This window comes from Perissodus microlepis, chromosome 4, assembly GCF_051167445.1.
Source record: "Perissodus microlepis isolate ML-2025 ecotype Zambia chromosome 4, ASM5116744v1, whole genome shotgun sequence".
Taxonomy (NCBI): domain Eukaryota; kingdom Metazoa; phylum Chordata; class Actinopteri; order Cichliformes; family Cichlidae; genus Perissodus; species Perissodus microlepis.
In genome coordinates this window covers 10,460,291-10,486,872 of record NC_140464.1, presented here as the reverse complement: position 1 = coordinate 10,486,872, position 26,582 = coordinate 10,460,291, and the positions used below count along the sequence as shown (strand labels likewise).

The 26,582-nt window shown below is 36.7% G+C and overlaps 7 protein-coding genes and 1 pseudogene across 9 annotated transcripts; 4 read left to right on the top strand and 4 right to left on the bottom strand.

The window, feature by feature from the left end:
• Positions 1-1,709: 1,709 nt before the first annotated feature.
• Positions 1,710-2,843, top strand: LOC146388338 (hemoglobin embryonic subunit alpha-like). Its single transcript, XM_084925586.1, has 3 exons — positions 1,710-1,862; positions 1,952-2,159; positions 2,656-2,843. The coding sequence occupies exons 1-3, from the start codon at positions 1,768-1,770 to the stop codon at positions 2,782-2,784; spliced, it is 432 nt and encodes a 143-aa protein (XP_084781712.1). The 5' UTR covers positions 1,710-1,767; the 3' UTR covers positions 2,785-2,843.
• Positions 2,844-3,317: 474 nt separating this feature from the next.
• Positions 3,318-4,036, bottom strand: LOC146388337 (hemoglobin subunit beta-like). The gene is made up of 3 exons (XM_084925583.1): positions 3,910-4,036; positions 3,544-3,766; positions 3,318-3,446 (listed from the first exon to the last, which is right to left on the bottom strand). The coding sequence occupies exons 1-3, from the start codon at positions 3,999-4,001 to the stop codon at positions 3,318-3,320; spliced, it is 444 nt and encodes a 147-aa protein (XP_084781709.1). The 5' UTR covers positions 4,002-4,036.
• A 2,551-nt stretch (positions 4,037-6,587) lies between these two features.
• LOC146388336 (hemoglobin embryonic subunit alpha-like) lies at positions 6,588-7,464 on the top strand. Its single transcript, XM_084925584.1, has 3 exons — positions 6,588-6,685; positions 6,795-7,002; positions 7,336-7,464. Exons 1-3 carry the CDS (start codon positions 6,588-6,590, stop codon positions 7,462-7,464), a joined length of 435 nt encoding a protein of 144 aa, XP_084781710.1.
• Positions 7,465-9,199: 1,735 nt separating this feature from the next.
• LOC146388335 (hemoglobin subunit beta-like) lies at positions 9,200-10,134 on the bottom strand. Its single transcript, XM_084925581.1, has 3 exons — positions 9,905-10,134; positions 9,539-9,761; positions 9,200-9,441 (listed from the first exon to the last, which is right to left on the bottom strand). The coding sequence occupies exons 1-3, from the start codon at positions 9,994-9,996 to the stop codon at positions 9,313-9,315; spliced, it is 444 nt and encodes a 147-aa protein (XP_084781707.1). The 5' UTR covers positions 9,997-10,134; the 3' UTR covers positions 9,200-9,312.
• A 4,244-nt stretch (positions 10,135-14,378) lies between these two features.
• Positions 14,379-15,149, top strand: LOC146388334 (hemoglobin subunit alpha-2-like). The gene is made up of 3 exons (XM_084925585.1): positions 14,379-14,476; positions 14,579-14,786; positions 15,021-15,149. The coding sequence occupies exons 1-3, from the start codon at positions 14,379-14,381 to the stop codon at positions 15,147-15,149; spliced, it is 435 nt and encodes a 144-aa protein (XP_084781711.1).
• Positions 15,150-17,392: 2,243 nt separating this feature from the next.
• LOC146388333 (hemoglobin subunit beta-like) lies at positions 17,393-20,075 on the bottom strand. 2 transcript variants are annotated; one of them, XM_084925576.1, is made up of 4 exons: positions 19,767-20,075; positions 18,075-18,193; positions 17,693-17,915; positions 17,393-17,599 (listed from the first exon to the last, which is right to left on the bottom strand). In XM_084925576.1, exons 2-4 carry the CDS (start codon positions 18,164-18,166, stop codon positions 17,471-17,473), a joined length of 444 nt encoding a protein of 147 aa, XP_084781702.1. In that variant the 5' UTR covers positions 18,167-18,193; positions 19,767-20,075; the 3' UTR covers positions 17,393-17,470. The 2 variants fall into 2 exon arrangements, with proteins under 2 accessions (XP_084781702.1, XP_084781701.1); XM_084925575.1 differs by having other exon boundaries at positions 18,075-20,075.
• On the top strand, positions 19,855-20,865 carry LOC146388332 (hemoglobin embryonic subunit alpha-like). Its single transcript, XM_084925587.1, has 3 exons — positions 19,855-19,963; positions 20,052-20,259; positions 20,689-20,865. Exons 1-3 carry the CDS (start codon positions 19,866-19,868, stop codon positions 20,815-20,817), a joined length of 435 nt encoding a protein of 144 aa, XP_084781713.1. The 5' UTR covers positions 19,855-19,865; the 3' UTR covers positions 20,818-20,865.
• A 2,358-nt stretch (positions 20,866-23,223) lies between these two features.
• On the bottom strand, positions 23,224-25,492 carry LOC146388331 (hemoglobin subunit alpha-A-like; annotated as a pseudogene). The gene is made up of 4 exons (XR_014799996.1): positions 25,390-25,492; positions 24,177-24,264; positions 23,881-24,072; positions 23,224-23,466 (listed from the first exon to the last, which is right to left on the bottom strand). The product of XR_014799996.1 is annotated as a hemoglobin subunit alpha-A-like (transcript).
• Positions 25,493-26,582: the final 1,090 nt, after the last annotated feature.

Here is a 26,582-nt window from a genome sequence, read left to right as displayed (position 1 = left end):
TTTCATTTCGCCATTTGTTGATTCACTCGAAGAGCAAGTAACGTAATATGGGTCAAGTGATCAGTTTGATATCAATCTTTCGTGATACACCGTCATATTTACATTATTTGTACAGTACGAATGATTTGCCTTGGTACCTGGTCAAACTTCAGCTCTCCTCTGTCTGCCTGGCTCCGTTTCTCCAACAGGCAGCGGCTCCCCCCGGCCCCTCGCTCAGTCTCTGAGCTCGGATCATACCAATATTAGGGGGGATTTACGCACAGTCATAAATTCCCACAGTGTGCACTATGTGCTTCGAATATTGTGTGTAGTTTTTGTTTTATACAGTTGTCAGCCAGGCATCTAACTATGAAAAAATTACACTCCAAAAGACCCCGGGCTTCTGACAAAACAACCCGGGCTTAAGCCCAGTAAGTCACCCCCCCGCTCCTCCACTGCTCCCTGCAATGCAATGAAATAAACTAACCCCAAGAGCGACTGTATAATTGTAACCGCATCGATATGTCGTGGTGCAGCCAGTGCTGCTCCTGCATTATCATGTATTTTTTTTAAAACAGGCCCACCCACTGAAACGATAAGCCCCACAGTAAAAACGAACGCGGCGGATGGCATAATCATCATGTTTGTAACTGATAGCACAACCAACAGGCCTATTAATTAATTGTAGAATTTAGATTTTAAATCAGAATCCACGGACTGATTGTTAAAGCGTACTGATTTAATTTATCTCATATAAATTGCAATTACAAAGGCAGTTAATAAAGTAAATAAACACAAGCATATATACAAATGTATGTATGTTTAATAAAAAGTTATTCTTGGCCGTCATAAACATGAAGCAGTAGTTTTGAGTAAAGGCAACTGGAACATATGACATCAAAGGTTTATTTATTCAGAATTAATTATTACGGAAAATATTTTTGACATAAATTGAATGTATACCAATCAAGTACATTTTATTTGACCAAATTCAATTACATTTAGCGTTTGACATGTATGTAAGAAAACTATATGGAAAACTTACATTTAATCAAATTACTTGAATTCAACATTTTGGACATAAATCTCTTTTGAGTGTAAATAAAATATTGAAATAGCAGTTACTAAGTTATATTTACATTTTTTTTTCTTGTAGTTTGGTGTAAAACAAAATAAAAGCTTTAACCTCCAGTTAATAAGGAGTGTGATTTGTGAGGATAAACACTTGTTTAATTAGAACAAATGAAAAATCATCTTTAGATTTACTCATCTAAAGGAGTGAGCCAAAATAAAAATGTTTGGATTAATTCCAAAGTGGAGGTTATTTATAGACCCTTACCATCCCTCAAGAGCGCATTTCCAGTGTGGGGCAAATCTGAAACGATAAGATATTTGGCTTGTACACAAGATCCCATATGTGTTTCTTAGCAGCCAGTTAATTCATTAAGGCCAGTTTTTAACGTCCGAGCATTACCAGCACGTCCAAGCATTACCAGTTTGAGCAGGTGATACGAGGGTTTCACTAGCTGTCAGTTTTGTACGTTTCAGTTGGATGCCCGTGGGAAATATAATTCTGATTGTTTCGTCCTATATTATAGAACACCGTGACACTTTGGTTTCGTGTTTATCTCATGCCAGCTGTTACATGTCATTTGGAATCCTTCCAAACGCCTATAGCATTATCTTGAAGGGGGGCTGGGTGTGCCTATGTTCCACTGCATCTATAAAACCCCTCTGTTTGCAGCGAACGCGGCATTGAACTTGAAAAAAAAAAACTCCAGAGGAAAGATGAGCCTTTCTGCTAAGGACAAGCAGATAGTCAAGGCCTTTTGGGCTAAAGTGTCGGGAAGGGCGAATAACATTGGCGGTGACGCTGTTGCCAGGTAAATAAGAAAAAAAATGAGGCGAATTTAACCGGCTTCTGCATTTTTATCTATTACTTACTGGCTTACTCACCTGTGTTTTTGCCCAGGATGCTGACAGTGTACCCTCAGACCAAGACTTACTTCTCCCACTGGAAGGACCTGAGCCCCAGCTCTGCCCCAGTGAGGAAACACGGAGGAATGGTGGCAGCTACAATAACCGATGCTTTGAACAAAATCGACGACCTGGCAGGGAGTCTTCTTACCCTCAGTGAGCTGCATGCTTTCACTCTGCGAGTGGACCCCGCAAACTTCAAGGTATTTGTTTATTAAATCATGAAAGCGGGTCAGAAAACCTCTGGGTTTGCTTTAAAAATTAATTGGACTACAAATTAAACGCTTGCTTAAACATTTTTTAGTAGTTTTTATTTAAATGTGCCTCCATAGGCTACTGTTTGAGACTGCATCCGTTCTAGTGAGGAACTGTAACGTCATCATTAATTATTCTTTGATTTAGAAGCCTATAAATCTGTCCCATCCACACATGGATAAGGCCATATGCAAATATAAATAAATCATAAGTTGAACCCCAATTCGTGACATCGAGCTACAGTTATCTTTAGGATAAATGAAATGTGTGTTTCAGCTGCTGTAGCGCAAAAATGTTACACTTTTAAACAAACAGGGAAGTTGCCTGTGTTGTCAGCAAGTCAAAGCACGACTCTGTCACCGAAGAAACACAGGATAGACTGAGTTATGATTCAGATAACCGATCTTTGATATCATAATCCCTGATGTCACGATCTTTGTACAGATTCTTGCTCAGAACATCCTGGTGGTTCTGGCCACTATGTTCCCCGTCGACTTCACCCCTGAGGTCCATATGGCTTTAGACAAGTTCCTGGCTGCCTTGGCTCGTGCCCTGTCTGTGAAATACCGATAAATTGCATACTGGAGGCGACGAGCGGCAGGGGCTCAGATAGCTACTCACTGCCAGTCTGAATCTGAATAAATCAAATACAATGAAACAGCCGTGTTTGTTTGGGTTTTTTTGTGTGGTGTACAGTAAAAATACTGTACACCACAATACTTTATCATCCGTCATAATTTCTGAGAGGTCCTTTGATGCGAAAGTCACAGCATGACTTATTTTTATTTTACACCATCTTATTTAAAATTTGAAAGAATAGGCTAATTAATATCTTACACCCACTATTTAACTCTTCTGTTACACCCTGATATAGTTGCAAATGCTAGAAAAAAAGAAAAAACAACAAAGTGAAAAATATGCTCGTTGTTTTATTGATTTAAGCCTCCTCAAGACATGATTTAAAAAACAGAGTATGTAACGGTCCTATTATGAAAAAGGGGAAATAAAACAAACAACTTGAGGTATATGCTTCATATATCTTATTTATTAACATCATTTTGAGGTACAATTTAACAACAGAGTATGTGACGGTCCTCTGCAGCTTTCTAGTAGTACTGCTTTCTGAGGGAGGACACCACCACTGCCAGGAACTTCTGAAAAGCTGCGTGTACCTCAGGAGTGAAGGCTTTACCCAGCTGGGACGCAACCACAATGGTCAGGCAGTGGCCCAGGAGCTGTAACACAACACAACATGCATGAGATATCATGAACATGCTAAATAAATACATAAATATCAATAGAAGCCAGTACCATCAGTTCAGCATTGCCTACCATGAAATTGTCAGGGTCCACCTGCAGTTTCTCAGAGTGCAGCGCGCTCAGCTCTGCATATGTGGCCTTGATGTTGTCCATGTCCTTCACAGCTTTTTCCAGAGCTTCCATGATGACTTTTCCATGAGACGCAACCCTTGGATTTGATGTGATGGCAGCAGCATTGTAGAGGTTTCCAAATCCACCGAAATACCTCTGAGTCCAGGGGTACACAATCAGACACCTGAGGGAATATATAAATAATTGATTTGCTCTTGAAAATGTTAAATAGCTCACAATTACTAAAGAAGACACACACATATATATATAGTGTCATATAATCTTGCACATTCTTTAAGGGAGTAAATATCAGAAACATGGTCATACCTGGAAAAAGCTGCTTGTCCAACGACCGCATAGTCGATCTTGGAGAAGATGTCCTGGATCGTGGTGCGCTCAAAGTCTGTCCACACAACCATTTTGCCTTGTTGAGTTTTTCACTTATCCTGTTGGTCAGCAGGTCACCGCGTGCAGCTTTTAAAGGTCTGTTTCGCTCCACCCAAAGATATGCAGTTGGGTGGAGTTAGACAGTGGGACGTGCCAGTCTGGGGTTTGGCAGGACTATATTCACTTCAGCATCAAACTGAATCAAAGAAAATGTGTCTTTTTTTCATTATTATTGAATCATAAATTAAATTATAAATTATTTTCATTCGTCACTCTCAAAATCTGCTAATTTAGCCTCTGACCACTCAGATAGCTAGTTGTGTCCACTCAGGTATACACGTGAGCCTCATTAGCTTTCATTATTTTATGTCCTGTTTTTTACGTTTCACTGCAATGAAGGATCACCTCTGTCTAAACAGGAAATCTCAACTTGTGAGCTCTTTTGTGAACAAAAAAAGAAAAAAGTAAAAATAAACCCACAGATTTCCAGGAAACATTTATTGCTCTCAGGGTGGATCCACCTGTTGGAAGTTTAGATAAGGCAGAAAGAAACGTCATCCTCAAACCTTAGTTATCGTAAGTTTTAACTGCCTGAACAAACGGCAGTTAACTGCAGAATTTCAATTTGGAGTAATGACTCCTTGGCAATCTACATGTCTATATTTAAATCATAAATTTGAAGTGAAATTACATCAAATTTTGCTTGAATGAATTAGACCACCATCCAAATCTGCCCCAAATTAACAGTATTTATAGTTACCAACATATTTTTTTCTCTCTCCATAATGTTTTTAATTTTTTAAAGGGAAAAATACACGACATCTACGCAAATTTATGTTAAGGGCCATATGTGAAACATTTAAGATAAGAAACTAAGATTCAACCATCTCATCCATCCATCCATTCATTCATTTGTTCATTCATTCATTCATTTTCTCCACCAAGGATGTTATTTTTTTGGAGCATCTGTGTGTGTGTCTGTAGGGTTGTGTTAACAGTCCATTAAAATTTCACTTCCATCCACCAAGATCAACTTAATAGCATAGCATCAAATAGCCCATGTACAATGAAATTGTGGATTTATTCATGATTTATAGGTGAAGAATGTACAAACATTCTTAGAACTCAGACACTATGATTCTCACAAGTACAGTGGCTTGCAAAAGTATTCGGTCCCCTTGAACTTTTCCACATTTTGTCACATTACAGCCACAAACATGAATCAATTTTATTGGAATTCAAAGTGGTGTACACGTGAGAAGTGGAACAAAAATCATACGATTCCAAACATTTTTTACAAATAAATAACTGAAAAGTGGGGTGTGCGTAATTATTCAGCCCCCTGAGTCAATACTTTGTAGAACCACCTTTTGCTGCAATTACAGCTGCCAGTCTTTTAGGGTATGTCTCTACCAGATGTGCACATCTAGAGACTGAAATACAATACTATTCCCTCAAATGTAAATACTGCCCAGATAGTGAGCTCCTTTGGTGGGGGTTTGCGCTCTTCAAGTGCTTCTTGATCATTCCTTCATTTGCTTCCATAGCTTCTCCTCTAGAATAGTGGAAAGAAGGTGTAGTAAACATACATTTAGTTACTTATCTGACTACATTTTTTCTAAGTATCCAGTTTTACATCAGAAGCATTACTTTATATAGATTGTTGGTATTTTCTCATTTTTGAATTGATATAATAATGCGTCCAAAATCTCCTGTGTAAAAAGTGGTTTTATCCACTGTTAAGATTGCAGCTGTCAAAATATAAAAAATTAGCGCATGCTTGAAAAGAAAATGCCTTGTTATAAAAAACCTCTGATATCATTAATTAATTGTTTTCCATTCTGATATCTGTTTGCAACATAAATAAATACAAGATTCACTAATGTCTCACCTTAAAAACTGAACTGTCTATCAAAGTTGATTATTTCAGATGATAAACAGTTATTTTAATAAACAGTCAAAGTTAAAAATACAGTTTTCATTTGTTAATGTAACCCATGAGCCAAAAACATTGCAATTTTAGGTATTTATTAAAAAGTATGGTACTTCATGATTTTCTATTTTATTTTTAAAATATGTACACACACACACACACACACACACACACACACACACACACACACACACACACGTAGATATACATATTTAGTATACACATTCAGTAATGCGCATATACTCTTATATTGTACATATATTTATTTGTATAATTGTCAGATTTACCCGTTCTTATATTTTGCTTGTTCTTATGTTATTGTATTTTTGCACACCTCTGTTGCTTGTGAAGCTTGCACGCAAGAATTTCACTCGCATGTACTGTACCAGTGTACCTGCACATGTGATGTGACAATAAAACTGATTTGATTTTGTTGTCTAGAAATACATTTCCCTTTTCCACTCTTTGGTTTTGTTTTATTTCTTTATTTTGTGCACTAACTTTATAGGTGAACACCATTTAAAACTCTTTTTCTTCAGTAGTTTTCAAAGCTATGTTGGGCCTGTCCAAGAGCCTGTTGCTATCTCTGAGGTGTGTCGGGTGTGTCCGTTTACTGTTCTACATATAAAAGCCTAAAGCTTTTCTGGTGGTCAAGACAACTTCAAACGAAAAGTCAACAGGCAAGATGACCAGTCTTTCTGCTAAGGACAAGAACACAGTCAAAGCCTTTTGGGCTAATGTGGCTGGAAAGGAGGAACAAATCGGCTGTGATGCTGTCTCCAGGTAAATATGGATTATGACTTATAATCTACGAACCCAAATGGACTGCTTTAACCTGCTCCTTTTTAAAAAAAATATATGTACTGTTGACTCACCTTACATTTTTATCCAGGATGCTGACAGTGTACCCTCAGACCAAGATTTATTTCTCCCACTGGAAGGACCTGAGCCCCGGCTCTGCCCCGGTGAGGAAGCACGGAGCAACCGTGATGGCTGCAGTTACTGATGCCGTCAGCAAAATTGATGATCTGACCGGTGGTCTTCTGAGCCTCAGTGAGCTGCACGCCTTCACTCTGAGAGTGGACCCTGCTAACTTCAAGGTACTTATTTATTAAATCATAGCAGTGAAACTTTTTAGTGTTTTGCTGTGAAGGTTTGGACTTAAATAAAACAGATCACAACTTTTGTGCATTATCGTATTAATATAAAAATAATTTAATAGATTTAATATTTTTTTGTCTTTAGACATCCCAAGTTTTTCTTCCCAAATAGCTATTCCCAAGCATATCTATTTCTCACAGAAACATTATTAAACACAACATGTCTAAATTACACTTAACCCAGACTGTGCGGTTCAATCGTACAAAAACAATGTTGGCAGAATATTACAGCAATTAAATGTGAGTTTAAATGTGGCTATCATGTTTTCACAGGTTCTCTCTCACAACCTCCTTGTGGTCCTGTCCACCACATTCCCCAACGACTTCACCCCCGAGGTCCACGTGGCTATTGACAAGTTCCTGACTGCGGTGGCGCTTGCCCTGTCTGAAAAGTACCGATAAATTGCACTCTGACGGTCAACAACATGGGCTTGGATACTCGCAAACTGAATTTTAATGTAAAAATAAATAAATAAATCTAATACAGTACAGCTGTTATCTGTGTGGTGAAGCGAATTTCTTTAAAGTTGATATCAACTTTCAATTTAGTGGCAAATCTAAAAAAATAAAAACAATATACGTGTAATAAAGGAGGGCTGAGATGAAAGGCCAACAAAATGTGCCAGAATTTATTAAAAGTCAAGATGAGTGACCGATAAGCTTTCAGTTGGCCACTAAATAAAACTTAATGTGCAAACACAGAAAGAGTGTTCAAAGTAAAAGCCTACCTTTCTAACCATTAAATGCGAGCTGCCACAGAGTAACGATTTTATTTGTTTCTACAGCTATAATGTTGTGCAATAAAAGTAACATCGCTATAACTTTATTGCAGGCTAGGAGGCTGCCGATGTTTTGCAGATCCCAGCACAAATTAATATTCTGACGATTATATTTTTTAAAATAATATCAACATTAATTCTATTCATTCTATAAAATAACTTTTTAGATGCCTGTATATATATTGTTGCTGCAGCAATTATGCTTTAAAATAACATGGAAAATCCAATCCAAGATAAACCCAGAGCACAACACAGCAGCACATGCTGTAGTTTGCTGAGAACATCTGCTGACATTTTAGCTTATCTTCGCTATCATCTTTATTATTGTTTATGATTCTTTTATAATTGTCCAGAGCAATACAATAACCAACAACATTTATAAAGCAAAGAAAAAAAATGTGTACATTCAAATGATTTATAAAACCAAACGCTGCAAACTTTATTTTCATTATAACCATGGCCAGGGTCACATGCTCTTATTAGTAATTGACAGTTTATTTGACCTCGATCAGTTACAGCACAATCTGATTTACTAGAAGTTATGCCTTTAAAAAAAAAACACCCCAGAAGAAGATAGTAGTGATGTGGGATAATGCAGAATAAGGTATTGATCTGATACCAAGTAAATAAAGGCCCAGTTTTGCCTATACCAATACTGATACTGATACTTTAAATCTATATAGGCAGTTTATGTAGGGGAGAGCAGTGTATCAGGATTTATGACATGAGTCATGTCATACAGTTTACAAATTCTTAACACATTTTTAATGTCATTCTACACTAACGAGTCGACACAACTTACCTCACATAGTTCAGTGGGCTACATACTGAATTTAGAGGATACAAACAAATTATCGACTCTATTGCACTACAATCGATCCAATACCATGGTTGTTATGGATACCATCAACTAGAAGACACAATGGTGTTTTCTTTTTACAAGTATCACCTTGCTCACATTTTTCTGTGTGTGTTTGTGTTTGGATGTAGTTGTATTTCGTTTGTACATCAGCTGTCTCACAGAACAGTATAAAAGAACAGTGTGTAGGCCTATATATCTTTCTATATATGAACAAAGCTTTCAAGGCTCTCAAAGAGTTACTTTTATTGCTAATATGACCATATATTCTGAAAAAAGGGAAATAAAATGAACAACTTGAGGTATATGCTTCATATATCTTCTTTATTATCAGCATTTTGAGTCACACTTTAAAAACAGTCCTCTGTAGCTCTCTAGTAGTACTGTTTTCTGAGGGAGGACACCATTTAAAAATTAAAAGAATAGGCTAATTTATAGCTTGCACTACAAGATACACCCACTATTTAACTCTTCTGCTGCACCCTGATATAATTACAAATGTTGGAACAGGAAAAAACAACAAAGTGAAGAATATGCCCATTGTTTTATTTATTTAGGCCTCCTTAAGACATGATTAAAAAAACAGAGTATTTGACGGTCCTCTGTAGCTTTCTAGTAGTACTGCTTTCTGAGGGAGGACACCACCACTGCCAGGAACTTCTGAAAAGCCGCGTGTACCTCAGGAGTGAAGGCTTTACCCAGCTGGGAAGCAACCACAATGGTCAGGCAGTCACCCAGGAGCTGTAAAACAACACAACATGCATGAGATATCATGAACATGCTAAATAAATACATAAATATCAATAGAAGCCAGTACCATCAGTTCAGCATTGCCTACCATGAAATTGTCAGGGTCCACCTGCAGTTTCTCAGAGTGCAGCGCGCTCAGCTCTGCATATGTGGCCTTGATGTTGTCCATGTCCTTCACAGCTTTTTCCAGAGCTTCCATGATGACTTTTCCATGAGACGCAACCCTTGGATTTGATGTGATGGCAGCAGCATTGTAGAGGTTTCCAAATCCACCGAAATACCTCTGAGTCCAGGGGTACACAATCAGACACCTGAGGGAATATATAAATAATTGATTTGCTCTTGAAAATGTTAAATAGCTCACAATTACTAAAGAAGACACATATATATATATATAGTGTCATATAATCTTGCACATTCTTTAAGGGAGTAAATATCAGAAACATGGTCATACCTGGAAAAAGCTGCTTGTCCAACGACCGCATAGTCGATCTTGGAGAAGATGTCCTGGATCGTGGTGCGCTCAAAGTCTGTCCACACAACCATTTTGCCTTGTTGAGTTTTTCACTTATCCTGTTGGTCAGCAGGTCACCGCGTGCAGCTTTTAAAGGTCTGTTTCGCTCCACCCAAAGATATGAAATTGGGTGGAGTTGGAGAGTGGGAGTTGACTAAACTGGTTCAGTTTAACGATTCTGAGTTCAGCTTTAATAAACCATCAAAATGAATCAAAAATTAGTTTGAAACTTTTATTATGGACAAATTCAATCCATATTTGGATAATTGATCAAGAATCTAATTAACAATTATCTTTGTTTCTCCTTTTAATTTTTTTTTTATGGTTGAAAATTTTCACTGTCAGAATTACCAAAATTACTGTGACTGGTGAGATAAGCTTTAGTCATACAGAATACATAAAATTGCTGTAGCTGTGTAAGTCTTTAATGTATGAACAATATATTTATATATTTATATAATAATTCTCCAACACATGGTACCTAATATAGATATAAATGCTTAGGAGCAGTGAGCAGCCAACTCCAGATTGTAAGTCAGTGCAATGGAAAAGGGAACTTTTGGAGAAACTCTGGTATTTAAAGTGTCTGTAAAATTCTAATTTCTTGTTCAAAATTAAAATTGTGTATCAGTCAATCATTTTTCTTGGTATGAAGTGCCCAAATTCAACAGCAAACAGTTTCCAGATCTAAATATCTTTACTGAAGTGCGTAGGCACCGGGCTTTTGGTGCCGGAGCATGTGAAAGAAGTGACATAAAGAAATATATAATCTCAGTTAGAAAAGTAAATCAGTTTTTCTCCTTCAATATTAATTTTACATGTTAAGTATAACAAACATTTTTGTATTTTTTAAATAATTAACACAAATACGTAAATACAGAAGCTGTCAGTGTAATACGTGAGCTTAAATTTTGAAATCAGAGATTTTGTCAGTATTTTAAAGACACCAAAAATACTAAAGCTTAATGGGAGGTCTTCATGGTGTTTAGATCTAGTAAGACAAGAACAATAAGATACACTCATAAAGGAAACTAAGTTCACTACAGAATGTATTGTTGTTTATTTAACTACACATAAGACCAACACTTTTTTTGTTATAGTTATGTTCATAGGCCTTATGAACTCACAACACACTTATTAATCTGAGCCTCATTAACTTTCATAATTGTATGTTTTCCTTTTCACACTTCACTGAAATGCAGGATCACCTCTATCTAAAGGGGAAATCTCAACTGCAAGCCACGTGTGAGCTTTTCTGTGCTCCCAAAAAACGTTAGATAAACACACAGATTTCCAGGAAACATTTATTGCTCTCAGGGTGGATCCACCTGTTGGAAGTTTAGATAACACAGAAACAAACGTCATCCTCAAACCTTAATGTAATTGTAAGTGCCTGTACAAATGTTAGTTAACTGCAGTATTCAAATTTTAAATCAGAATCCCTTAGTCGTACAATCCACTGTAAATGTTTATATTTAAATTACGTCTTTGAGTTTAAATGACAAAAGTTTTTAGTGCAGTGTTCAAATTTATTAGATTACCAGCCAATATGAGGTTTGTGCCACAACTGACCTAATTTCTTAAAGCATTTTTTATGTTTCTATAATGGTCAAACCACCAATATGCACAAACACTTAAATTAAAATGTTAATGCCAAAATATAATTATTTTCATTATCCATAAATTTTCAAATGTACAGCTTTACAAAAAAAAGTAAAGCACAATATTATTTCTTGATTGAGATATCAAATTACAGTTACTTACTCGCCTGTTATCCTTTATTTAATCAGGTAAAACTCTCACTGAAAAAAACAAAAGGAGAACCCTTTCAAGAGAAACCTGGCCACAAGGACAGTAGAAGTTATAATATAATAAATAATAGATAACAAGTAAAGAAACAAATGGGTCATTCCATCTCAAATCAGCCAACTTTATAGAACATTTCCTGCTCAACCGTCTCCAATTTGGCCAAAAACTGTCCTTTAACCTACTTTCAAATCTTTTTTTGCACGTTGAAATCTACATGTTTGAACATGAATATCTCCAATTAATGTTCAAACATTTACAGATAAAAGCCTGAAAATGAAATAAAATAGAATCAGGATCTGCCAGATCTTTGAGACAGATACAAAAAAAAAAAGTCTGAGTTAGTTGAAATATACACACAACAAAAAAAGAAATGTCCAGCACTCCTGCAAAGTCTGATATTTGAGTACATATTAATTGAAAACTTCAAATTGCTAAAAAATAACTAGTGATGATTTCTGAAAGATTTGAAGTTAATGTAATACATGTTGTACTCTAATCATAACTTAGTAAAAAATTGTTAAATATGTTCTAAAATGTCATTGTTGATAGATTTCATTGAGGGTCGTTCCATCACTAATCTTCACATTTATAGAACCTTTACTGTTAAACCACTTCCAATTTGAATAGAAAAATATTATATGCTTCAAGGTTTGGACATATCATGATTGCTGTACAATCTTAGCTTTATATATAAAATACTTTAAGTTATATATGTTTGTTGCTTCTTAGTATATTTTAACCCAAATTATTGATGGCACTAAGTTTCAGCATGATATGTAACTAGAAAATTTCTTCAAAATATAAAATATTACATGCACATATTTAACAAAATTGTTTTCTCAGTTATAAATTGAGCATTATCTGGAAATTCCAGAATTTTGAGCTTGTGATATTTATTTAGTCCAGCATGAAAGTTATATGAAAATGGGATTTTCTTCATTTTTGTGAATAAGAATCTAGTGTTAAGAAGTATTCTGTGTTTATTTTAGGGTTATTGTTTGGTTTTTTATTAGTGTGTGCTCCAACACAGAACTTTACAGGACATTTTTTTAAAATATTTTATTAGCCAATGCTTTGACAAATACATGTCGCAAATTATCAATTCTGATTCATTTTGATAAGAAAGGACAGTGAAAATTGCAGAAAAATGTCATGAAAGTGCCCTTTGGGGGAAAAAAACCTATATAAAAACTTGATATATGAACCTAAAATTACAAGCAATCAGTATATACTGTATATTGAAACTTTGGACCAAAAAGTTTTTATATAAACAGGGGAAAGCAGAACTGGAAACTAGATGGTGAAGTTTTTAATATATAAAGCTAAAATTTCACAGCAATTGTAATATATGTCCAAACTCTGAACTATAACATTTTAATGCAAACTGGAGAAGGTTGAACAGAAAATGTTATAAAAATGTGATGATTTGAGTTTGGACTGACCCAGGTCTTGAAAACTAAAAATATGCACACATGTAACAAAATTACTTTCTGAGGTATAATTACAGTATCATCTGAAAACTCTATTATATTTATCTATCTATATTTTATTGTATTTGGACAGGACAACCTACTGATATTGTTGTTCTTGTGGTACAAGTTATATTGAAAATGGCATTTTCCTAATTTTTGAAGTTTTTAATTAATGTGTGCTCAAATATGGGACTTGCATGAGTACTGGAGTTTTTTGTTGTTGTTGTTGTTGTTGTTTTTCTTTTGTTTTGGAACTAGCTCACACATTTTGTGATGTATCTGTCTCAATTTCAGGATCTGTATTAATTGTGATTTTAAGAAAGACCAGTGAACATTTCAGGATTCTATCTTTGATAGTCTTTGAAAGATTCATGTTCAAACATTGCTGCAGATTTCAATGTATGAAAAATTGTAGAGCAGAAGCCTTGATTTGAGACGGTTTGACCCCAAAACAACTGATATTGCATTCAGACGTGAGCACTAACATGCAAATCATATCCAACAAGAGATCATTACAAAAGTGAAATTAAAAGCAGTCATACTGACCAAAAAGGTATTTTCTCGCTCCATTAAATTGATTGTTTTTTTTATTATATTTTTTAACCTGTTTGTGAAATAGGTTAAAAAAATAAATAACTAAATAAATGTATGCCTCACCTTAAAAACTGAATTGTCTATCAAAATGTATCATTCCTCAAGATAAACAGTTAAACAGTTAAATCAGTCGAAATCAAAAACACAATTTAATTTGTTAATGTAGGCTATAGACTAACAGATATTTAAATTTGAGGTATTTATAAAAGTATGTTACTCTGTGGTTCTATTCTTCAGAAATACATTTCTCTTTTCAACTCTTTGGTTTGATTTATTTTTATTTTTTTTCATTGTGCGCACTTTAATTAAGTGAACACCATTCAAACATCTTTAATGATTTACTCTTTTTCTTTAGTAGTTTAGCTAGCATGACAATTGGTTTACCGTTTATCTCACAAAAGGCGTTACATGTCACTGTGGGCCTGTCCAGGTTGCTATCTCTGAGGTGTGCCGGGTGTGTCCGTTTACTGTTCTACATATAAAAGCCTAAAGCGTTTCTGTTGGTCAAGACAACTTCAAACAGAAATCCAACAGACAAGATGACCAGTCTTTCTGCTAAGGACAAGGACACAGTCAAAGCCTTTTGGGCTAATGTGGTTGGCAGGGAGGAGGACATTGGCTATGATGCTGTCTCCAGGTAAATATGGATTAAGACTTACGACCTCAAATGGACTGCTTAAACCTGCTCCTGCGTTTTCTATGTACTGTTCTGTGTACTTATTGTACATTTTTTATCCAGGATGCTGACAGTGTACCCTCAGACCAAGATTTATTTCTCCCACTGGAAGGACCTGAGCCCTGGCTCTGCTCCGGTGAGGAAGCATGGAGCAACCGTGATGACTGCAGTTACTGATGCTGTCAGCAAAATTGACGATCTCACCGGTGGTCTTCTGAGCCTCAGTGAGCTGCACGCCTTCACTCTGAGAGTGGACCCTGCTAACTTCAAGGTACTGACATACAATAAATTCTGAAAGTGGTCCTGATTTCGTTGTGTTTTTTTTATGAAGGTTAAGTTGCAGTTTCTTTGTTTCTAAGCTTAATGTACATTTAATGTTTAACTTCTTGTAGCAGTACTGAATACTGAATCGCAGTATTCAAATAAACAGAGATAAATAACCCTGGCGTGCATTTTCTAACAGCATGGCGTTTTTTTTTTAAATGTGATCTTCATCTTTTCACAGGTTCTTGCTCACAACCTCCTCGTGGTCCTGGCCACCGTGTTTCCCAACGATTTCACTCCTGAGGTCCACGTGGCGATGGACAAGTTCCTGGCTGCCGTGGCTCGTGCCTTGTCCGAGAAATATCGTTAAAGTGTACACAGGAACAGATGACTGACAGCAGCATGAGATTGAATTCTTACTGTCAAACTGAATTTGAATAAAAAAGGAAACAAATCCAATCAAACTGTTGTGGTTATTTTTGTGATCCAGTAAATGTTTTTTGTTTAGACAATAGATTAAAAGCATTACAAGTTTAGGTCAATGGCAGGTGAAGACAAGTCGTCCTGAATGAATTCATTTGGGTCATGTAAACAACCACTTAAATTGTTGAGTATTTATAATTTTTTTCTGTCTGTTTTAATTTTATTTTACAGGCAAACTGCAGTGAACTATTTCTCCTAAACATGACTAGTCTATAGTTATTAGTAGGAAATTATTAGTTATTAATTATACATCATCACATTTCCAAAGTCAGAAAAAAATTGTATTTGTTGAACAAAAATTTTTACAAACAATTCTTTTTAAAAAAAATCTCTAGTAAGTGGAGAGGGACAGCAATGGTCCTGTGTCCTAAGACTGGGTATCTAAAGGGATAGGGTTTCTTAAGCAATGTGTGATGGCTGCATGCAACCACACAATTGAAATACTTGGGTAATATTCATTTGATCTTTTTGTCTTACGTTTACATTGTGCTCTAAAGCTTCTGTGATCATAAGTTAACCAATTTAATACTTTGAATTTACCTGTAATGCACGACAGCACTAAGCTATAGTCCAAACGGTGGCACAGACTCTGCTTTGCATTGTTTGTTGTTTTATATTGGTATGTGTTATATTAATTATATTTCTGTTCTTTTTGAGGTACCTGGCCTCTGCTCCAGTCATTCCTGGTTTGGGTGGAAGAGGAGGCTGAGGGTGGAGCTGGTTTAAATGCAGAAGCCAATAAAAATGGACTGGACCATCGATTGTGATCATGTAGGGGGGATGGGGTTCTTCTTGAATGATGGTTAGCTGTTAGCTCTTTAGTTTTCACCTTTGGTGTATATAATGGTTTATTCATTTGCTATATAACTAGAGCTGTTTCCCATTTGGGCAGGTCAGTTTGTTGAGTTATGTTTTGTTAAGTGAATTTTGTTAAGTTAACCTCTTTTACGGGCCCACTTGGTTCTTAAAAAAAGTTTATTTTTGTCATTTTTAATTTTTGTAATCATTTTGTCCTTTCGGGGGTACAATAAAACCCATTTTTTTGAAGATTACATTTGTGCCTGTGTGTTCCTGGCTGCTTGGTCCATGATACAATGACTCAAGCATGTAATATCACTTCCATATTAGTTGGGACAAACATAAAATTTTAAAAAAAATGTGCAGTTTTGCCTTTGTACACCAACACACTGGATTCAAAACAAGAAAGTGCAGGCTTTCTCTCAGCTTTTTTTTTTAAAAAGAATGAATGCACTGACCATCTCAGAAACACCAGAACAAAAAAGGACAAGTGCATAATCACTGAATTATTTCAATGAAAACCAATTGTCACAACATGTAACTAAGCCAAAAACCTGAAGAGGCTGGTGTATCACTGTCAGAGTCTACAATTAAGAGATGTGTTCATGAATGGAAATAGAGTTTACAACAAACCACAGAATACAGTGACAGCCAGGGAGACCAGACTTTGCCAGAAAACATGTGAAAGATCCTGCACAGATCTGTAAGAAAAAATATAACATTTGGGAATTAATTTGGGAGAAGGAGAGAAGCAGCTCATGATGTGAAGCATGTGGAGAATGGTGGAGGCAGTGTTATGGCATGGGAATGAATGGCTGCCAATGGAAGTGGGTAGTCAGTGTTTATTGATGATGTAATTGCTGATAGAAGTATCTGGGTGAATTATGAAATTTACAGGACCATACTCTTGGCTCAGAATTTGTGAAATGCGGTAAAAGATTATCAGAGTGTTTTTCGCAATGTAAATAATGACCCAAAACATACTACAAAAATAATCCAAGAGTTTCTCAAGGTAAAGAAAATGGATGTTCACAGTCTCCAAGTCAATCACCTGATCTCTGTCCAACAGAGCATGCCTTTCCACAAATAAGCAGCAACTGGAGGCTACAGTCAAGGTCTATCAGAGCAACTCAATAGAGGAAACAACATTTGGTGATTTACATGGGTTCTGGATTTCAGGCAGCAATTGGCTGCAGAGTCTTTTCATCCAAGCATTTAAAAATGGCTTTAATCCTTAAGCAGTCCATACAAGGTTTTTGCAAAGGACATTGTATGAAAACTTAAAGATAATAAAGCAAGTGAAAAAAAGAAAGGCACTGGGAACTTTCTGAAGTTGCTTAATATTTTATTTTTTTAAAAACGTATTGAGGCACAATTAATAACAGAGCCTGTGACGGCATCTGCAGCTCTTTAGTAGTACTGTCTTCTGAGGGAGGACACCACCACTGCCAGGAACTTCTGGAAAGCTGCATGAACCTCAGGAGTGAAGTTTTTACCCAACTGGGAAGCAACCACAATGGTCAAGCAGTCACCCAGGAGCTGCAACACAACACAACATGCTTTAGCAATCTTCATTGACACACACAAACACGCAATACTGGGAATCAGTGCCGTCAGTTCAGCATTGCCTACCATGAAATTGTCAGGGTCCACCTGCAGTTTCTCAGAGTGCAGCGTACTCAGCTCTGCATATGTGGCCTTGATGTTGTCCATGTTCTTCACTGCTTTTTCCAGAGCTTCCATGATGATTTTTCCATGAGCAGCAACCTTTGGATTTGATGCAATAGCAGCAGCATTGTAGAGGTTTCCAAATTGACCAAAATACCTCTGAGTCCAGGGGTAGACAATCAAACACCTGAGGGAATGTGTAAATAATTGATTTGCTCTTAGTTCTAAAAGAAAAATCTACATTGTGTAATGCACAAAATATGCCAGCTTTTTTCATTGCACATAAAGATGATATTCAATTAACCCCAAATTCTGTATGTCAATATAAGCACAAACAATGTTTCACCTGGAAAAAGCTGCTTGTCCAACGACTGCATAGTCGATCTTGGAGAAGATGTCCTGGATTGTGGTGCGTTCAAAGTCTGTCCACACAACCATTTTGCTTTGTTGATTGTTGCTCTTGTGCTGTTGGTCAGCAGAGCCACAAAGTCACCTTTTAAAGAGTTCTTTTCACTCCACCCAAAGATATGAAATTGGGTGGAGTTGGAAAGTGGGAGTTGGCTAAACTGGTCAGTTTAACGATTCTGAGTTCAGCTTTGATTAACTGTCAAAATTAACCAAAAATCTGTTGGAAACTTTCATTATGGAGTATCTTACAGACTACTTATTCTTATATCTTGGGATAGGCTCCAGCCCTGAGTGACCCCTAACAGTTAAGAAAATTGGAAGTAAGATAATCAAAAATATTTTGCAGACCTGGATAGGAATAAAGAACTGGATGAAGTACAATGAGTATATCCTTTGGAAAAAAATGAATTCTAAATTTCAGTGACTAAAAACTTCTTGTTCTTGTAAATAATACATATGTTTTAAAAAAATGGACCAGATTCCACAGATTTTAATTTTAACATATGACCAAACCATAGCATTAAGGTCCTGCATTTGCCATTTGTACATGCGTTTAATAAATAAACTTGACAAAGAGTTTTCTTAAAGAGGAAAATGACAAGAAAAGAATGATACACCCACACATCCTACAGGCCTTTATTGACTGGCTGTAGGTAGAAAAAAAATTAAATAACTTTGTCTCAGCTTTTGTTTTTTCTGGTTATCCACAAAACCTTTTCTGTCATTCTCTTAAATATTTTCAGTATTTCTGCCATATTTTAAAACCTGTTTTTCATCCTCAAATTTCTACACCTGATGTTAAACTTTACCTCAATATATCAGTAGCAACTGTCCACTCTGAGCTACATTTGAGCTCCTGTAGAGAACAAACAGCTGCTGTAAAAATTTAAACTGCCCTGTGAGAGGATTCACCTGCTGAAGATTAGATAAGCCTTAAACTGACAGGGTTTTTTGAAGTGAATGTCATTGACATAGATTTTGGTTGTAGTGTTGGTAAATGATAGCCTAAACAACAGTATTTAAATTTTAACCTACACATTAGAATATCCCTGGACTCTCTATGTTCAATTATATCCGTGATAGCTGCTTTCCCCATTAGGTTTTGGAATTGGTTTTTGATTATCTGTTTGGAAACATAAATTAGCCATTGACATATTAGTTTAAATATAGCCATAAACATTTAGATGCATGTGTATGTACAGTAAATGTATCTATAAAGCGCTGCTATAAATCCAACTATCTGTCCAGACCCAAATTTGAAGCCAACAGCCTTTTTAAAGTTATAATCATGTACCCATTTTGCTTTTTTCCAAATTATTATTGTTAAATACATAAATAGATAAAGAAATACAAACTAACAGGTGACTTGTCGTGAATTAAATGGTAATATTAGACTGATATAAATTCAAAAATTGGAAGGTTACTGATTTGATTTAACTGGCTCTCACTGAAAATTTACTTTTTAAAATATGCACATTCATTTAATGAAGATGTTTCTTAAGTGAAGCCAAAAAGAAGAAATGAATTCTGATTATCTTGTTAAGTTGTCTTGCCTTATACAGTCGTTTGTTTGGTATTTGTCTCATGGGAACTGTTACATATCATTTTGAACATGCTCAAATTCCAAGACCTTATCTGTGAGGTGGGTCGGGTGTGTGCATTTCCTGTTTCATATATAAGACCTCCACAGAATGAGCTGAACACAACTCCAACAGCAACAACAGGCAAGATGACCAGTCTTTCTGCAAAGGACAAGAACACAGTCAAAGCCTTCTGGGCTAAAGTGGCTGGCAAGGAGGAACAAATCGGCTGTGATGCTGTCTCCAGGTAAATATGGCCCCACACTGCCTACAAAAACCTGCTCCTGCATTTCAGTCTCTTACTCGCTGGCTTGTTCTCTTACATTTTTACCCAGGATGCTGACAGTGTACCCTCAGACCAAGACTTATTTCTCCCACTGGAAGGACCTGAGCCCCGGCTCTGCCCCAGTGAGGAAGCACGGAGCAACCGTGATGGCTGCAGTTACTGATGCTGTCAGCAAAATTGACGATCTGACCGGAGCTCTTCTTAGCCTCAGTGGGCTGCACGCCTTCACTCTGAGAGTGGACCCTACTAACTTCAAGGTACTGATCATTATTACTGTCATGTTTGTGGATTGACATTATTTGAGGTCATCTACTTAATAAAAAGTTTGTGGTTCAGTGTAATCACTGGAGTGTGAATTTGTGTCAATGTTAGAGAGAAAAGAGCCTAGTCATAGAAAAAGAAGTACTTGTATGAATGGATCAATTAGGTAAGTTGTATGAAGTGCTTTGAATGCTCCAGTAGACTAGAAAAGCAATATATATACATCGGTCCATTTACTATGACAGCGTTTGCCAAATTAATTTTTCTGTTCAATTGTGAACACTGATTGGACTACAAATTAAACTCACTCTAACTCAGCTTTCATTTGATCTTAGATCGATTACTGATTGATCTGAATTGATGTTCTCTGGTTACAAATAAATAAAAAGTCCATTAATTTCAATGTGATCATCATCTTTCCACAGGTTCTGTCTCACAACCTCCTCGTGGTCCTGTCCACCATGTTCCCCCAGGACTTCACCCCTGAGGTCCATGTGGCTGTGGACAAGTTCCTGGCTGCTGTTGCTCTCGCCCTGTCTGAGAAATACAGATAAACTGCATTATGTGGTCGAGTACTCACTGACAGTCTGACTTGTAATAAAAGATCCAATGCAATTAAACTCTCATGGTCGTTTGTGGTGATCATTTTTAAACAGTTGGATTATTATTGTAGCTTTTACCAGGAATGTTATGGGCTAATTAAAGAAGAGTAGCGATTAATTTACTGAAAGCTTATATACACAACTTAAAAATAGAGCATGTGACGGTCCTCTGGAGCTAGTAGTACTGCCTTCTCAGGGAGGCTTGAGCTACAAAGACTCTCCCGGAAGCTGCACGGTCCTCAGCAGTAAAGTATTGACCTAAACGAGCAGCAACTACAATGACCAGGCAGTCTCCCAGAACCAGCCATTCCTGTTTTATCGTCAGTATTCCGAATTGCTTTCTTCTTCTTCTTCCTATTATTATTATTATTATTATTATTATTATTATTATTATTATTATTATTATTATTAGCTTGGGTGGATGAATGGATGGAGTTTCGATGGGGGGGGAAATGAATTATTTTAACCACGCGGAAATACCATGACAGCTTACATAGGGTGTGACCTCGGTTGGCGTCTCACCCCGCCCCTGCTGAAGATTTTGAGTTCATGCGAAACACTTGTTACACCCGGTTGGCGTTTTGTGCTTCAACTAATTTTTAAAAATATATGAATGCATAAAAATAATAAAAGATAAAATTGACACAGATCTGTCACTATGGCTGCCACAGTGTCAGTGTCTACTGTCTACTGTTTACTATCATAGCCAAGTGGCTAACAAAGGTAAACAGTTTTCCCAAGTTTTCCCAATCCCCACTAATGAATGTTATCTTGTTTCAGGATACACAATACCTGCCATTATCCAAAGACACATCTGCTTACCTGTATCTTTTGCTCGTTTCTCCTTTTCTCTTTTTTTCTAAACTGAGGACCTGATGGCTTTGACCTTTTCTTTTCCACCTTCCATCAGTAATTTTTGCGCTCTAGTATAAACACCCAACCCCACAACATAAACTAATAGAGCTACACCTTGTATATGTTTTTTCTTCTTCTTGGATTTCACACAAACCAGGAATAAAAATTAATACATAATGGGCTTGGATTGACAATATTATGGAAGCAGCCCGCCCCCTTCAGCACAGCAGCATCAGCAGCAGGCGCACCGAGGCCCCTCACGCTCACTTTTTGGGTATATGTGTGTGATAGATTTTGGAAAACAAATTATAAGTCTGTATCATTTCAGGGATTTGGAGTCATTCTGATGGATTAATTGTGTTAGAAATTTTAATCACGTTAATCCTGAAGACGGCATTAACGTTGACAGCCGTAGTTTGTTGGTTTGTTTTCGGTGCCCATGCAATCCCCAAAATGCGCTGGCATGACGTCGGGGCAACATGGGTACGAGCAACTTTTTTTGCCGATGCCATGATGCCACCCCCACCACAATGCTGCCCTGGGCAACCTCCCATGTCGCCCATATCAAAACTCGCCACTGGTAGCACCCCACCCGCACTGTGCATTGTCCAAAGACGAATCCCAATGATTTATGGGAGACAATACATATAATCATAAAGCATGATGGAGCTAACAGATTTGATGGGGGCAGGAATTCGCACGACTACCTGATTTTTGGGAATCAAAGTGTGTGCTATACACAGACTGATGAAATAATTAAGGCTACAGAACTACAGACTAATTTATAATACACACTAGTTCACATATATTCACTTCAACGTTGGGTGAGCGAATCTTTAGTGCTCATGTGTATTTTATGACCTCTACCTGTTTCCCCTCAGAAAATTTGAAACAATGCTGACTTTCAGCCATCCTCATTATGGTTATAATTGAATTTTCATCTGTGTTTCTATCTGTGTTGAAATCTGAAATTCCTCTTCATTCAAGATGTGCTCTGGCACCAATCATAGGCGACAGTTACTGACAACAAGAAATAAAACAGGTTAGAGGTGCTGCTATGGGCTGAACTGTTTTTCAAAGAAGGGGTTGGGGTGACACTGTGAAATATATTCAGTTTTGAAATTCATATTCTGTGTTAATTCTGTGTAGCTAGAATCAAAGTGTTAATGCTAGCTTTTTTAAAAAATAAATAAATAATAATAACAATATTGTCATGTGCAAAACTATGACAGTAGGGGCGACGAGATTATTTTAGGGTGCACCGCAGTATCTGCCTTGCCATGACAGCTCCTTTATCTAAGGAAAGCTGCCATTCAGAAGGAAAAGGCGAGGACCACAGAGGAGGTTCGTGGATGAAGGCACATGATCTGCTGTAGTGACATCTAAAGAGGGCAGCCGAAAGAAGAAAAAGGCCAACTACACAGCCCAGAGCAATCAGATGGTCTACGCGTGTGCTGTGGGAGCAAGAATTAAAAAAAAAATAATACAAGTATATACCGTGACTAAAGTAAAAGAAATGTAAACATGTATTAATTTCATATGGTAACTGTGTTCTTCTATTATAAAATGGGTGTTGGTAGTGTGGCGGATGACACGCTCCATGCAGCGATTGATGCGCCTGAATCTGGAGTTTAGCGGTATCTGTCGGACAGCGCCAAAGACAAGTTCGCCAAAGACGTGGACTTCAGCGGTGAAGTCTTCCTGGAAGAACATGGCCATGCACAAGATGATGTGGTGAGCAAGAATCTGTATAAATAAATAAATAAATATGGAGAAAACGTATTAATTCATAAATAACGAGAAATACATTAAATTTCAGACTCAGAGTCAGAATACTTTAATAATCCCTAAGGAAATTATGTGGGTAGTTGCTCCAAGACAATAACAGTAACATACTGAACTAATTAAATAAAACAATATATTACAAAGTTTATAAAATATAAGAAATAGCTCTGATCGACATTTTACTCTAAACTGTAAAACTTTGTCATTTGTTATTTTACTGTAGAGCGTGTGCAAAAGGCTGTAACTATTGCAGTGTGTACTGTGCAACAAAATTATAGCTTTATATACCAAATATTATTACTTTTAGTATTTTGCTCATTGAGAAATTGTATGGACTTATGAGCAATGCATGGATCATTCCCTCAGTAAGCTTACCCTGAAGTTGGCAGGGTCCACTCTGAGCTTGAAAGCATATAGCTAGCTTAGATTGGTCAGATCTCCAACAAGGTCGTCAATATTCCCGACGCCATGATGTTGGCGCCGTGCATCTTCACCTGTGCAGAATCTGGACTCAGGTGGGCCCAGTGAGAACAGTAGGTCTTGGTTTGCGGATATGCAGTCAGCATCCTGTAAAACGTAAACGTGATAAGTTATGATAGAGAGAAGTTATTACATAGAATGTGGTGCATGATGTGTGCACATCGTCAAAACAGAAAATAATGAAAACCAACCGGCCCAGAGCCTCTGCTCCAATCTCAGGGGCTTTTGGAGTCGCTTTATCCCAGAAGGACGACACCACGGTTTTGTCCTTTCCAGAGACTCATGTCTGCCTTTAAAGGTTTACGCAGCAGAAAGAAAAGTTAACTAAATTCTGATGAAAGTTGTTTGTTACTATCTTTCTTTATATGGAACTAAATTGCACAACACCCAGTATCAAATCTAATCCACACCTTCCTGTTCGCGTTTAACAAGTCATTTCTAGAGATAAAAGTAACCACACCCTGTTCTCAAGTATTTTTAGTCGCCGTGTTATCTTACCTTATAAGTCCCGCAGTATTTATAAGGTAAAATAAGTACAAAATAACACCTAACGTCAAATTAGTTAGTAAAATAGCGATGAATGCATTAAAGAACTGATGTCAGTATGAGGGGGCATGCAGTCTAAAGGAATAGTGGCAAAATTGCTAATCAACGAAAAAAAAAATCTATATATATTAAAAAGTTAGAGTTAAAAACGCACTTGGATATATTAGATGCTCATATGTGCAGGTGCTGAGAAAACTTTTAAAAAATTACAAATGAAGAAAATGTTTTAGGGTTTTTTGAGCTTTTCTCCTTATGCAAAAACCACACCTTCAAAATCAGTTAAATTCTGCCTTACATTTTATCATATTCATTTACAATTAGTTTTTTTGGAAAATGAATATTCGACACTGAATTGGGTCGAACAATTGATGTCGAGTTGATGGTGTTTTTAATGTTTCATGTTCTTGTCTTTTTTCTGTTCTTTTTCCAGTCTTCTGGCAAAAATTATATCTGACTTATTAACAGCCTTTGTCTTGGTTCTGATCCAATCAGATGCTTCCGGACTAAGAGGGGTGGTAGCGGCCAATTAATAAAGTCCTCCAAAAGGGACCCAAGTTTTGTGAACGAAGACTAATTTCAATCTTATCTCTAACAATATGGTCGAGTGGACAGGTGCTGAGCTCAGCGTGATCACATACCTGTGGGGAAAGATTTATGGGGCTGAAATTGGCGCCCAGGCCCTGAGCAGGTGAGTTACGTTAGATGATAATTTAGCGACGCTTTATTGGTATCTCCAAATTAATTATTCTTGTTTTTGTTATTTACCGCATGATAACAGAATTTGTTTTTGGTTTGTTTTCGTTTTGTTTTTATTAATCTGCCACAGAAAAGAACATGGACAACATCAAGCAGGCCTACGCCAAAACTGAGTGTTACGCACTCTGAGTAGCTCCGTGTTGATCCTGACAACTTCAGGGTATGTGATCTGAGACTTTTTCCACCAGTGATAATGATGAAGCATGCCATTATTATTGTATCCCTTTCATTTTAGGTGCTTTCTGAAATTGTCGCTTTTTGTGTGGCCTCCAAGTTTGGACCTCAAGTCTTCGCCCCTGATGTCCAGATGACCTGGCAGACATTCCTCGCTGTGGTCGTCTCTGCCCTGGGCAAACAGTACCACTGAACTTGTCGAATTATAGTTCACATTCATAACCAAATAATTTACAGCAGTGTTTTCGTTTAGCACTTCGAAGCTGATGCATGTGACAAATAAAATTCCAGTTAAATGACATTCTCTTTGTGTGATCATTTTCAATTGCATTTTGTTTTTCTACTCAAGCCTTCCAAGAGCAGATTTTTACAAGGGACTGTGCAGTTCTACATAATTGTGTGACCAATCCAACGCTGAAAATGTTCATGATAGTAATAATAATAGTAATATTAATAAGGGTGGTGTCATTTCTTTTTAACTCAGCCAATAAGTTGTAGTTACAATTATCCATGTTGTATTATCTGAAATTAAAACCTCCTAAGCTCATTCTTATAAAAGCGTCTATATTTTACTTCTTATCTTTGCAAAGGGTGACGCTGCCGGTTTCTATTTTGTCCGTTTCAAAATGTGCACTTTGATATAAATGGGTGAGGTCGCGTGACATTATTGATAACAGTGCATCAAAAATACTGTTGGTTATAGTTGTGGACCATGATAAAGGATTTGAAATATTGTGTACATTACACATTACATTATGTTGCACTGTCCACTTTCTGCTGTAACATAACAAATTTCCCTCGTGTGGGGCTAATAAAGGTTATCTTATCCTATCTTATTAAATTATTTTAATCCAAGAATCCAAAAAGGGTTTCTTCCACGTGTTCGGTAAGATAAGCAGAAAATGGATATGTATTAGAAGAAAAAAAGAAGCTTATTTTGTATAATTATATACAATGTTCATTACTTGTGTGTTCAGAAAAAAGTATATAAAATGCCAAATCAAACTGTTTAATATCATGCCATGCTTAATGAATGAAATCCTTGTATACACATTAGTATTTACTGCCCATTTAAGCAAAGCTTTGGGGTAATTCCTCCACTATAAAGTAAAACGAATATT